General features: G+C 56.2%; 2 protein-coding genes across 2 annotated transcripts; one reads left to right on the top strand and one right to left on the bottom strand.

The window, feature by feature from the left end:
- Window positions 1–319: 319 nt before the first annotated feature.
- Window positions 320–2,669, top strand: LOC113427855 (potassium voltage-gated channel subfamily V member 2-like). The gene is given in 3 exon segments (XM_026690395.2): window positions 320–1,714; window positions 1,717–1,877; window positions 2,408–2,669. Coding segments are annotated over 3 exon segments (1,497 nt in total). The 5' UTR covers window positions 320–627; the 3' UTR covers window positions 2,657–2,669.
- A 3,371-nt stretch (window positions 2,670–6,040) lies between these two features.
- Window positions 6,041–12,378, bottom strand: LOC113432509 (bone morphogenetic protein 2-like). The gene is given in 6 exon segments (XM_087955089.1): window positions 6,041–7,493; window positions 8,550–8,745; window positions 8,922–9,044; window positions 9,857–9,999; window positions 11,807–11,951; window positions 11,953–12,378. Coding segments are annotated over 6 exon segments (1,233 nt in total). The 5' UTR covers window positions 12,100–12,378; the 3' UTR covers window positions 6,041–7,014.
- Between the last annotated feature and the right edge of the window lie 887 nt (window positions 12,379–13,265).

Consider the following 13,265-nt stretch of genomic DNA (forward strand, 5'->3'; position numbering starts at 1 on the left):
TAGCCGTGGTCCAGCCACCACCACCACCCCAACCACCCATTTTGTGAGCCCAGGTAAAAGTGCCACCACCTTTGAGCATCTCAAGCAGGGGTCTCCAACCTGGGCCCCTTGAAGCCTGGAGGACTTCAACTGGCTGGGGAATTCTGAGCGTTGAAGTCTTAAAAGTGGCCGAGATTGGAGACCCCTGATCTAAAGCAGAGACAGGCAACCACGTCAACGTTACAACCTGTGGACTTCCCAGAATTCCTGAGCCAGTGTGGTTCACCCTGGTGGACACACCCAGGTGGTAAGGTTGACGTGGGCGCCCTCCCCTGGGTCTAAAACCCACTCATTGGAGATCAGAGCGGCCCACCCCATCCGCCTAGATTAGCTCCTTAGGTTGACATCTTAAGAGCCCAATCTGATTAATGCTTGTAAGGAGCTCAGGAGCAGCTGCTTCCACCTCCACCCAGTTCCATCCCTGGGACTCAGTGGCTTTGCGGGGCTCAGCTGGGCTGGCGGCACCTGAGCTCCAGCGGAGCTGCTAAGAGCAACCCGGAGGCTCCTCGGCAGTCAGCAGAACCCCAGCTCTCCCCTCAAGGCGTCAGCCACGGATGGTGGCCACGCAAGGAGCCCTCGGCCAGCACCATGAGGCCGACGGCGCAAAGGCGGGCCAGCCTCTCGGCCAACATGAGGTTCGGGGTCTGTCAGAAGTGCTGCCGGAGCCCCAACGACGTGGACCTCTTCATCCCCTTCTCTCAGGAGAAGCTGGTGAAGCGGTGGAGCTCCCTGGACAATTTGGCCGAGCGGGCCCAGGACGGCGATGACCTTCCCCACCTGCGCGATCCGCGTTTCTTGTCCCTGAACGTCGGGGGCCAGCACTTCCACATCGCCCTCCAAGTGGCGGCCAAGTACCCGCTCACCAGGATCGGGCGGCTGGCCACCTGCACGGACCCCGTGAAGCGGCTGGCCCTGTGCGACGACTACTCGGTGCTGAGGAAGGAGTACTTCTTCGACCGGGACCCTCTCGTCTTCCACTACGTCTTCCACTTCTACCGCAGTGGCGTCTTGTGGGTCCTGACGGAGTTCTGCTCGGCCAGCTTCCTGGAGGAGATGGAGTACTGGGGGATCCACCTGAAGTATGCCCAGCGGTGCTGCCGGATCCTCTTTGAGGAGCGGCATGACGAGATGGTGGAGCACCTGAAGGTCCAGCGGGAGCTGGAGGCCGAGATGGAGACGGTGGAGAGGGAGGAGCAGTTTGAGGGGAAGTGCCTGGGAAGCTTCCGGAAGGCCATCTGGAACCTGATCGAGAACCCGTACTCCTCCACCCTGGCTAAGATCACGGCCGTCTTGTCCAGCCTGTGCGTCCTGCTCTCGGTGGTGGGCATGACCCTCAGCACGGTGAAGGAGATGCAGGGCAAGGGCAGCAAGCGGTGCCTGGAGCTCCTGGAGACGGCCTGCGCCGCCTTCTTCACCCTGGAGTACCTCCTGCGCCTGGCCTCCACCTCCAGCCCGCAGCAGTTCTTCCGGGCGGCCTTCAGCGCCATCGACCTGGTCTCCATCCTGCCCTTCTACATCCAGGTGGCCGTGGAGTCGCTGGGCGAGGAGGACGCCAAGGACACCGAGGAGCTGCACCAGATGCGCAACGTGGGCAAGCTGGGCAAGATCCTGAAGCTCATCAAGCTGATGCGCATCTTCCGCATCCTGAAGCTGGCCCGGCACTCCACGGGCCTGCGGTGCTCGGCTTCACCCTGCGGCAGTGCTGCCAGCCGGTCTGCTGCCTCCTCCTCTTCATCGCCATGGGCATCTTCACCTTCTCCGCCCTCATGCACTCCGTCGAGCACGACGTCCCGGGCACCAACTTCACCAGCATCCCCGACGCCTGGTGGTGGGCGGCCGTAAGTCAGCCCTCCTGCGCACGCCCCCACCCCCACCCCCGTGACGGGCTCCCGATCATCACAGCGGCAGGGCTGGAAGGGGCCTCGGAGGCCTTCTAGTCCAGCCCCCTCCCCGCTTGGGCAGGAGACCCCGTCCCACTCCAGAGCAATGGCCGCCCAGCCTCCTCTGAACAGCCTCCAGCGTCGGAGCCTTCGCAGCTTCTGGGGGCAGTGGGTGAAAGTCCCAGGCAGGCGGCTTCTCTCCTTGGCGCCTTTCCACCCGGGGTCCCTTGCCCTGCCCTGGGGAGGCGGCTGCCCCCCTTCAAGTCCTGGAAGATTGTCCTACCTCCCCTAGCCCCTCTCCCTGTTAGGCTGGGCAGCCCTGGTTCCCTCCATCCCTCGCGTGGTTCAGGCCCCCGGAGCCCTGGGCCTCTTTGGGGCGGAGGTCTCCTTGGGAACGGAGAGGAGGCCCCGAGCCTCAGGTGAGTTGGCTTCAGCTCAGGAGGGCCTCTTTCCCTTCTCCTCCTCACACCCCCATCCTCCCGCTGCAGGTGAGCCTCTCCACGGTGGGCTACGGGGACACGGTGCCGGACACCTTCCTGGGCAGGGTGGTGGCCTTCGGCTGCATCAGCTTCGGCATCATCCTCAACGGGATGCCCATCTCCATCCTCTACAACAAGTTCTCCGACTACTACGCCAAGGTCAAGTCCCAGGAGGGCAAGACCAGCGTGGCCCTGAAGGCGCCCCGGAAGTACAACCTCCAGGAGAGGCTCTGCAGGAGGGTGAAGCAGTGCTGCTGAGCCCAGCCCAAGGGCCCCCACCCCATGCCCCATCAGAAGCCCCACCTCCGTGCCAGGCCGGCCTGCTCCCTCGCACCCGGGGCAGCTGGGATCCTCGGCCCCTCCAGACGCTGATCCCCCTCCCCCCACCTCTTTTCCTTACAATCCTTCGCTTAGGGACTATTCAAAGTCCGAGCGGCACCAAAAAACGTGACTTGTGACCCCTTTTTCACAGTTAATGGCCGTTCCAGAATGCCTGTGGTCACGTGGTCCAAATTCAGAGGCTTGGCAACTGGGTTGTATTTGTGACGGTTGCTGCATTTTTGGGGGGGGGGCATGTGATCCCCTTTAACTGATAACAGATAATCAGAGTTGGAAGGGACCTTGTAGGTCATCTAGCCCAACCCTCCCCCCCATCCAAGCCGGAGACCCTACACCATTTCTGACAAATTTGCAACCTGGCAAGCCAAGTCCACGGGGGGAATGCAGGTTCACTTAAGGACCTGATAACTCGCTGAACAGCTACGACGCTTCACTTAAGAACGGCAGCAGGAAAGGTCACAAAACAGGGTGAAACTCATTCAACAACTGTGTCACTTAGCAACTGTTGGGCTGGATTGTGGTCATAACTGGAGGGCTACAAGCGCCTCTAACCCCAACATCTGTTTAGTCCCGCAGGGCGGTTCAGCTCCTGCCCTGAGGCGCACCTGGGAGCCAGGTGTTTGAATTCGCTGGCCAGGCCCCGATGCCCAAAGGCGGCTTGGAAAGCGCCTGTCCGGGGTTTTACCTGGCTCCCCTGACCCCAGGTGGGAGGCCTTCAGCCGGCTTCACCTGCAGGTGTTCTTTTGAATCCCACTTTCATTGCTTTCATAAGCAACTCCAGGCAAGGAACCTACCTAGCCCGCCTCCTCTTTTCCCCACCACAACAACCCTGCGAGGAGGAGGAGGGCCAAAGTCTCCCGGCCGGCTTTCACACCAGCTGAGGTGGGACTAGAACTCCCGTCTCCTGGTTTCTGGCCTGGAAAAACACTGGGGGGTGGGGGAGGGGCGTTGTGGCAGGCAGAGCCAGTAATCCCGTAGCGTCCGAGCCCTAAGGCCTGTGGGAAGATATTTGCAGAAGAATTGCCCTTGGAAATGGCGAGCCTTGGGGATGGCGACTGGGGAGAGTCGGCCCTGAAGGCTGCAGGCTGGCTGTTGGCTCTGCACCGGGACATTTCACCCTGGGGGACGTGGAAGAACTTGAGCAGGGGTTGGACTAGATGCCCTACAAGGTCCCTTCCAACTCTGTTTATTCTACTCTCCTATATTCTGCTCTACCACGCTCTATTATTCTACTCTATTACTCTACTACTCTATCCTACTTTACTACTCTTACTATTCTACAACTGTATTCTACTCTACTACTACACCCTTCCTACTCTACCAGAATTCCCCAGCCAGCCTTGCAGTTAAAATATTTGCCGAATCGGTTTGGCCAGTGTGCCAATTGGATGCTTTCCTGTGGAAAAGAAATTGTTTTGGAAGGTGAGCTTTGTTTTTTTTCTTTTTAAATGGATTTCATCACTTGGAAACCTGACACAGCGACCGTCCCAGGGAGCCTTTAGCTGAGGGAGAAAACTGAGGAGAGGCAGAATAAGAGAGTTGGAAGGGAACCGGGAGGTCTTCTAGTCCAACCCCCTGCCTAGGCAGGAAACCCTACACCCCTTCAGACAAATGGCTGTCCAACATCTTCTTAAAAACCTCCAGTGTTGGAAAACATTCACAGCTTCTGGAGGCAAGTTGTTCCCCCGGATTAATTGCTCTCCCTGTCAGGAAGTTCCTCCTTAAGTTCTTGGTTGCTTTTCTCCTTGATGAGTTTCCATCCGTTGCCTCTTGTCCCGCCTCTTGTCCCTCCGACTCCCCTGGCCCAGGGAGGAGACGGGCATTGGGGGTGGGGATGCAGTCCTCCCCTCCGCCCCTCCCTCCACCCTCAAAGTCCACCTTTCCCAGCAGAATGAGCTGATCCTGGGAGCAAAGGCCCCCCTCCCCACAGCCCCTCCCCCCCAAGGATCACCTCCTCCTCCGCCAGATGTTGGCAGCAGCAGCGGACCACTGGTTGAAATTGGGGAGGGGGGGGAACCTATTTGTTGAATTTCCCATTTCTTCCAGGGTCACCCCCACATTCTCTTTCCCTCCACTCTCTATCACACCTTTGAGTTTACTGGCAAAAGGCCATTTGCTGGTGCCAGGTGAGCTCTCCTTGCCCAGTAATACTCCTTTCCGTGCCCAGGTGCAACCTTCAGCGTAAGGCTGCCAGACCAGGAAAGGACACAGACACAAAACACACACATGCAAACAACACTGGCTTTTTCAGCAGTATACCTGTTTCCTTGCCAATTTCAGGGCCAGTGGGAGTAACGTGGAGCAGAATACAGGCAAAATGCAGCCACAAAACACACAAAAGAAATTTTGCAAGTCTTACCTGGCCCTTTGGCAGATGGACCTGCCCCTCCTCAGCCCGCCCCCTCTCCAAACTGGCACCCCACTTGGCAATAAAAGAAGCAACAACCAAAAGCTTGGAAGTGGTTTGCATTTAATGTGGAGACAGCAAGGAGGCCCGTGGCAAAATCATCATCATCATCATCATAAAAAGCAAAATATTTACAAGTCTCGGTGCCCTGGACGTTTGTCATATATATATGGTATTCAGCTTTGTTCGGGTATTTTCCCACGTCATTGTAGTTGTGATTTTAAAGTTGTAGCAACGTTTCGGTAGAATCTCATCTGCCATCATCAGGCTTCTGTATTGTGTTCGTCTGTGAGTCAGACTTTTACAGTGGTTTCAGTTTTAAATTTGGGGCAGCCTATTGCTGTGCCAGAATGGTTTTTTCTTCATCCTGATTGGTTGGGAGTCTTGGTCTGTGTTTATTGGTCTCGGAGTTTGCTGTGTTCTGCTTGATGGGTGTCTCTGATATCTTCTGTCTTTTGGCTCTTTTTGTGTCTTGGTTGGCTGGCAACATTGTGTTACTTTATTGGAGGCCTTTAGTGCAGCTTGGCTTCGGGTAAATGGATGGCTATCATTAGTTAGGAAGCTGGGTTTCATCTGGGTGCCTGGTTGGGGTGTGTTTGAGCTGGAGGTATCGGGGGATCTGTTTGTGCCCAGGGGTTTGCAAACAAAAAAATCTCCACACCACAAGCCAGGCTGCACTAAAAGCCTCCAATACAGGAACACAATGTTGCCAGCCAATCAAGACAAAAAAAGCCACAAAACAGACAGAAGATATTAGAAACACCAATCAAGCAGAACACAGCAAACTCCAAGACCAATAAACACAGACCAAGACTCCCAACCAGTCAGGATGAAGAAAAAACCATTCTGGCACAGTAGGTGAGCACCAAATTTAAAACAGAAACCACTGTAAAAGTCTGACTCACAGAGGAACACAAGACAGAAGCCTGAGGATGGCAGATGAGATTCTACCGAAACGTTGCTACAACTTTAAAATCACAACTACAATGACGTGGGAAAATACCCGAACAAAGCTGAATACCATATATATATATACATACATACACACAATTTATAGATTATTTATATAAATTAAAAGAGTTTGGCTATTTACAGTATGATACATTCCATGGGGCGCAGTTCAGGTTGAGCTCCATTCAAACACGCCACTTTCCTTCCCAGGAACACAGGCGGCATCTCAAATCTGGAGGGCTTGATGGCCTTTGAGGAGCCCATGTGGAAGGTGTCTCTCTCTGACCTCAGCCCTTTGCTCTTCGGAGGTAGACTGCTGCGGGACAAGGAGGCTCGACCCGTTTTCCCGGGACACTTCGCCACTGCAAACCCTAAATATAATTTCTCCTTTCTTTCTTTTTTTAAATCGGCTCTGGGGCCGGTTAACCTAATGATGGTGTCCAACAAAGCCCTCCACTTTAAATCACGCTTTTCTTGTGGCAGTCAGTTCCGCAGGTTCAGTAAGCTTTGTCTTTCTCTCCTAAGGGTCTGGTTTTTTTTTCTTCTTCCAGCAGCAGGTGGGCAGGGAGGGTCCAGGCTGCCTCCATCAGGTGAGGGGGCCTGATCAAAGCAAACCCCCCCCCGCTCAAGCCAAGTTTCTACAAATCATGGGGAAGGAATTGAACTCGCGCCAGAGGGGTTGCAATGGTTCCAACGAGCATCATTTGTGCCCTCCACAATGCAGATAAAAATATAATACAGGACTGTCCATTTAGGGTAGGGAGTGCAACTTTGCAACTTTAAGACCGGCGGACTTCAACTCCCAGAATTCCCCAGCCTGCTGGCTGGGAATTCTGGGAGTTGAAGTCCGCCGGTCTTAAAGTTGCAAAGTTGGACACTTGGTTTACGGAGCAAAATTCCTGACTGTTGTCCCCTCCCCTTAAAAAGTCCCCAGGTTTGGAGGTGGGAGGGGGCACCCCTGTGCCAGCCTCCCCTTTTTCCCCACCCCCACCCCGTGCCCAGGGGTGGGCGCCTTCCAGTGGCACCCGCAGCTGCCGGCCACCATGCCGTCGTACTGTTTCAAGACCACCGTCTCGTCGTCGTCGAAGTAGAGCAGGTTGATGGAGAAGAGCTTGTCGGGGACGCAGCAGGGGGTGTGGACCTCCGGGCTGAGCTTCAGGGCGTGGATGATGGACTGGACCGTGGCGTGGTTGGTGGGCCGCATGCCCTGGCCTAGCGGGAAGCGGCAGGCGCCCTTGCAGTGGTAGGCGTTGTAGCCGCGCGGCGAGATGATCCAGCCCGTCCAGCCGATCTCGTCGAAGTCCACCGGGAGCGGGTAGCGCTGGCAGGGCAGGGGGATCTCGGCCGAGCGGGGGCCGCGGGTGCGGTTGGAGGGGGGCTCGGGGACAGACGGCAGACCTGCGGAAGGGGGGGGAGGGCAAAGAGGCTAGAGAATTGGTTCACGTCCCCCCCTCCCGCTTGGCATCTCAGCTTCAGGAGCAACAGTAAGAGATTAACAAGAGTTGGAAGGGACCTTGTAGGTCATCTAGTCCAACCCCCCTCTGCCCAAGCGGGAGACCCTACACCATTTCTGACAAATGGCAGTCCAATCCCTTCTTGAAAGTCTCAACTGATGGCGCTCCCACAACTTCCGAGGGCAATTTCTGTTCCATGGGTGGATTGTTTTCACTGTCAGAAAATTTCTCCTTATTTCTCAGGTTGAACCTCTCCTGGATCAGTTTCCATCCATTATTCCTTGTCTGGCCTTTGGGGGCTTTGGAGAATAACTTGACCCCTTCCTCCTCTCTGGGGCAGCCCCTCCTCAAATATTGGAAGATGCTCTCCTGTCTCCCCTGGTCCTTCTCTTCCCGAGACTAGCCAGGCCCAGTTCCTGCAACTGTTCGTTGTATGTTTTAGCCTCCAGTCCCCTCATCATCCTGGTTGCTCTTCTCTGCACTTTTTCTAGAGTCTCAACCTCTTTTTTATAGTGTGGTGACCAAAAACTGGATGCAGTACTCTAGGTGTGGCCTTACTAAGGCTTTATAGAGTGGTATGAGTACCTCCCTTGATCTTGATTGTAACTTAGGGTTGCATTAGCTTTTTTGGCTGCTGCTGCACACTATTGGCTCATATTTAGCTGGTTGTCCACTAAGACTCCAAGATCCCTCTCACAGTTCCTGCTATTGAGCCTGGTTCCCCCCAGTCTAGATGTGTCCTTCTGGGTTTTTCTTGCCTAAGTGTAGGACTTTCCTTTTCTCTACATTGAATTTCATTTTGTTAGATAGGGCCCAGTGTTCTAGTCTGTCAAGATCCACCTGGATCTTAAGCCTACCTTCTTGGGTATTAGCTATTTCTGCCAGCTTAGTATCATCTGCAAAATTGGTAAGTCCCCCTTCTATTCCCTCATCTAAGTTGTCCCAAGAGAGGCTACGTGTGACCCTTGTCCCCAAAATGCCTGGCAAGGGTGTGACTCACCGGGGAAGCCGCTGGGCAAGGCAGCCGCCCGCCGCCCGTCATCCGTAAACAAGACCAGCATGGGCTTCTTGCTGGCATGGTGGTCCCTGCCCGAGGCGAACTGTATGGTGTGGGGGTCCAGGGGGGCCCCTCCAAGGCCCTGCACCGTCACCAGCAGGCCCTGGTTGCGGCTCTCTTCGGCCACCCACTCATGAACCTGGGATTGGGGGAGAAGGGCATCGGTTGACATCCTGCTGGGCTTGAGTAAGCGAGCCAAGCCTCAGGCAAAAGGGAACCTCCCCTCTTGTTCTCAGCACACACACCCCATGCACACATGCAGGTCAAACTCAGGGGCACCCAAGCCCCTCCTGTCCCCCGGAGGGTGGCACTCACCGCCTCGGTGATGGGAAAAACCTCCCAGCCGAAGCCCTGCAGGGCCAGCATCCGGGTGGAGAGCAGCCTCTTCCCCTGGGGGGCTTCTGGGTGGTCCTTGTCCAGCACCTGGTAAATGCTGACCTGGGGGGGGGGGGGAATGAGAAACGGGGGAGGGGGTAGGATTAGCTGAAGCCCTACGTGGGGGGGGCTCCTCTCCCCAGCAGCCCTTTCAGGAGCCCTTCCCCCTACAGACTCGGGGCGCTCTGTACATGCTCGCCTAACCTGGCCCCCCCCGCCCACTCTGGCTGGCCCCACTCAGCTTTTAGCCCCAATCTATGCAATGTGGTCGCCTCCCAAACTATGATGGGATATTACACCTCCCAGCATCCCCGGCGGTCCCCCTTGATGGGGTGGGTCCACAGTTCAGGCAGGAAGAGACCTAAGGGAGGAAGAAGAGGAGGAGGAGAAGAGGGGAGGGGGGGGAGGAAGAGGAAGATACAGGGGGGAAAGGAGGAGAGGGGGAAGGGAGGGGGAGGAGGAGGGGCGATTGGAGGGAGGGGGAAGGGAGAGGAGGAGGGGAAGAAGAAAGGGGGAGGAGGAGGAGGACAGAAGGGAGGGATGAGGGAGGAGAGAGGGGGGAGGAAGAGGATAGGAAGAAGGGGAGGAGGAGAAGGAAGAGGAGAATGGAAGGAAGGGAGAGGGAGAAGGAGGAGAGGAGGAGGGGAGGGAAAGGAGGAGGGGCAATGGGAGAGAGGGGGAAGGGAGGATGGGAGGAAGATGGGAGGGAGGAATAGAAGGAGGTGGAGAAGGTGGGACAATAGGAGCTAAGGGGAGCCTCCACTGTCAGAGGCAGTCTATGATTCCAGCAGGGGGGGCGGGGGAGGACCCCTGCCCCAAGGCCTGGCCAGAGGGGGCAGCCGCTCCCCTGGGCGTCCCTGGGCCTCTGAGCCTACCTGGCAGAAGTGCTGCCTCTGCAGGGCGGCCCCCTCGGCCCCCCTGGACCGCAGCTTGAAGAGGTGCAGTTCGGCCGACAGGACGACCTCGTTCTTGGCCACGCTGGACAGCAGGAAGAGCAGCTGCATCCGGTCGCTGTGAGCTGGAAGGGAAGGCGGGTTGGCACCGGGCAGGTCCACAACATCCCTGCCAGGGAGGCCGGGTGCGGAGGGGGGAGGGGTTGAGCAGGTGCCCTGGACTGACCCCCTTCCCTGCGGGCTTTGCGCCTGCGGTCCACCCTGGGTTCGATTGGGGAAGGGTCTCCACCTTCTCATAAATCAAGGTTTTTCAACTGGGGAAACTTGAAGTCCTCCCACGGTTGAAAAACACCCCTGTAAAATAAATGAATCACCTTCCATTTTAAAGCATCAAAGTCTGCTGCGTCCTTGAAAAGGGGCTGATCCTACCCAAAACTTTCCCATCTTTAGGGTGCCCCACCAAAGCCAATTTACAGAGCTCCTCCAGCCCAAAAGCCCCCCCCCATTCTTGAGTAGTGAAAAAAAAAAAGACCATTGGTGTGGGGGGGAAATTCTTCATCTAAATCTTCACAATGGAGGAAATTAGAAAGAACTTCCTGCCAATCCTTGGGAAGGAGAACCAAGGAAAGCTAAAACAGACAAATGGAAGGTTATTCTCAGGGGCTTTGATAGAGATTTGGGGGTTGAGGGACACACACCTGTTAGCAAAATTGAGTGGGGGCAGCGGCAGAGGGCTGTTTTAAGGCAGAAAGGATTAAATCGAAAGCATCTCACATTGGAAGGAGAATTTGCTGCACAAATTTGTTGCACACAAACACACATAGGGAAAGGGAGAGAGAGAAGGAGAGAGAGAGAAAGAGAGAGAGAGAAAGGGAGAGAGGAAAAGGAGAAAAAGAGACAGAAAAAGAGACAGAGAAGAGAGAGAAAAAGAGAGAGAAAGACAGAGAGAGAGAAAGAAAAAGACAGAAAGAAAGAGAGAGAAAGGGAGAGAGAGAAAGAGGAAAAGGAGAAAAGAGAAAGAAAAAGAGAGAGACAGAGAGAAGAGAGAGAGAAAGAGAAAGAGAAAGACAGAGAGAGAGAAAAAGAAAGAGAAAGAAAGAGAAAGGGAGAGAGAAAGGAAAAGGAGAAAAAGAGAAAGAAAAAGAGACAGAGAAGAGAGAAAGAGAAAGAGAGAAAGACAGAGAGAAAAAGAAAGAGAAAGAAAGAGAAAGGGAGAGAAAGAGGAAAAGGAGAAAAAGAGAAAGAAAAGAGAGAGACAGAGAGAAGAGAGACAGAAAAAGAAAGACAGAGAGAAAGACAGAGAGAGAGAAAAAGAAAAAGAGAGAAAGAGAAAAAGAGAGAGAAAGAGGAAAAAAGAAAGACGTAGCACCAGGATTTTGAGATGCTTAGTTGCCAACGCTGGGGGTGAAGTAGCCCCCCCCCAATCCCTCAATCCCACAAGAGAAGATGCCCCCTGCATGGCAGGGGCCTCTGCATGGACCCAGGAGGTGGCATCACCCCCAGCTCTGCCAGTTTCTCAGGAGGGACCCCAGTTCCCATCCGAGCCCCTCCCGGGTCCAAGGATGAGCCCAGCCCAGTTTAAAGTGAACCAGCTCAGCTGGGACGGGGGGAGGGCAGGTTACAAGAAGGTTCAGGCCCTTCTAGATGGCCTTAGGCATCCCTGGGGGAAGCCTCCAAGAGACCTCCAGCTGTGGGGGAATCACAGAATACCAGAGCTGGAAAGGACCTTGGAGGTCTTCTAGTCCAACCCTCTGCTTAATCAGGGGAGGGGGGGAAAACACCACGTTGGACCAATGGTTCTCCCCAAAACTTCCAGGGTTGGAGCCCCCACAACTCCTGGAGGGAAAGGGGGGGGGAGAAGAGAATTAAAGGCCCCTCCCTCCTCCCAGGCTTCCCTGAGCCCCCTCCCCCCCCCCCCCCAGGGACACTCACTCCGGTCCAGGAAGCTGCGCACGGTGTTGCCTCCCAGGCGGTGGGGGTCTTTGGTGACCCCATCTGCGTCGGCCACGGTGTTGTAGAGGTCCACCATGTACTGGGGGGGCTCCTTGAAATAGAGCGGGGCCTGGGGGGGCTCCTGCGATGCCAAAGACCTCCAGCAGCTGCTTCAGCGCCTGGTTCCGGGTGTCTTCGGAGCCCCAGGTGGGCTTGGCAGGCCAGGCAGGTGCCCAGGTGAGGAGCAGCAGCAGCAGCAGGGACAGGAGCTTCTTCATCATCCTCATCCTCATCCTCCTCTCGGCTTCTGGAGTTCCTCAAGAGGACTAGCTCCTCTGGGCTGGCCCTAGCCCCCTTTATACCCCCCAGGAGAAGGGGCAGGGGATGATGGGCCATCAGGGAATTAATGGGCCCGCTAACAAGGTGCCAAGCATCCCATTAGCTCAGTCCACACACCTGGGACGGGTGTGGATTCCTCGGGAGGGACCCCCCTCCAGAAGGGGGGGGGGAGGCTGCATGTTTGCGGTCGGGGGCTGAGCCGGCCTGGGGAGGAAGGAGGGGGGAGAATCCCCCCCCCCAGGCCTTCCCAAAGTTTATTGAGGGATGGAGGCTGCCAGCCAGATGCCTGTTGGCTCTCTGCGGGGGGCTAACGGGCACCTAATGGGGGGAGCAGTGGGGGCCATTGGCAGACAGGAATTAGAGGCTTCTGGGGGAGGAAGAGGGGAGAATCTGCAGCAAGGGGAGCCCTCCGTGGGGCACCCCAAATGGTGACCCTCCTGGCCTGGAAGAAAGCTCCCCCTCTCTCTCTCTGGGACCCCCTTGGCCCTGCAACCCCAGCCCAAGAGGGGTGGGGGGTGGCTGGAGGCATGGGGGGGGGCCCTGCAACCGAGCCCCTTGGAGGCCAAACAGTGTCCTGCCCCTGTGCCGAGGGCCTTTCTAAAAAGCACCGCATGGTTCTAGTCCTCATGGAATCTCAAGGGCTCCAGCTGCCTTTCTCCTGCACCCCTGACCTCCTGGAGCCCCGTGTTTTACAGGGATTGTGGAACTCCAGAGGGCATCTGCTTCCCCCCCCCACACACACACAACCTGCCCCCCTCCCCCAATTGCTTCTCCTCCTTTCCTGGCCTGTTTCAGCAAAGACGGAGCCCGGACAGATGGCCTCTGGTTACTCGGGTGTGCAAGCAGCTTCCACACCGCTTGGTTTGCACCACAAAGGTTGGTTTGCATGGAAGCGTCCAGCCTGGCCTCCTCACTCCCAGCGATGTCAGGAGTGGGACCCATGAAGGGGGTGTCCTCCGTCACTGCCCCACCCTCACCAGGCCCCCAAGATTCATACGCCCCCCCTCCAGCAAGCTTCATTTCTGAGAAATCCTTAGAACTGTTTTTCTTCCCAGCCCCATCGGATCCTCAGCAGCGCTGGATCAGGATAGAGCTGGAAGGGACCTTGGAGGTCATCTAG

Source organism: Notechis scutatus, chromosome 1, assembly GCF_049901735.1.
Source record: "Notechis scutatus isolate UNSWTSFEM ecotype Mainland chromosome 1, rNotScu1.2, whole genome shotgun sequence".
Taxonomy (NCBI): Eukaryota; Metazoa; Chordata; class Lepidosauria; order Squamata; family Elapidae; genus Notechis; species Notechis scutatus.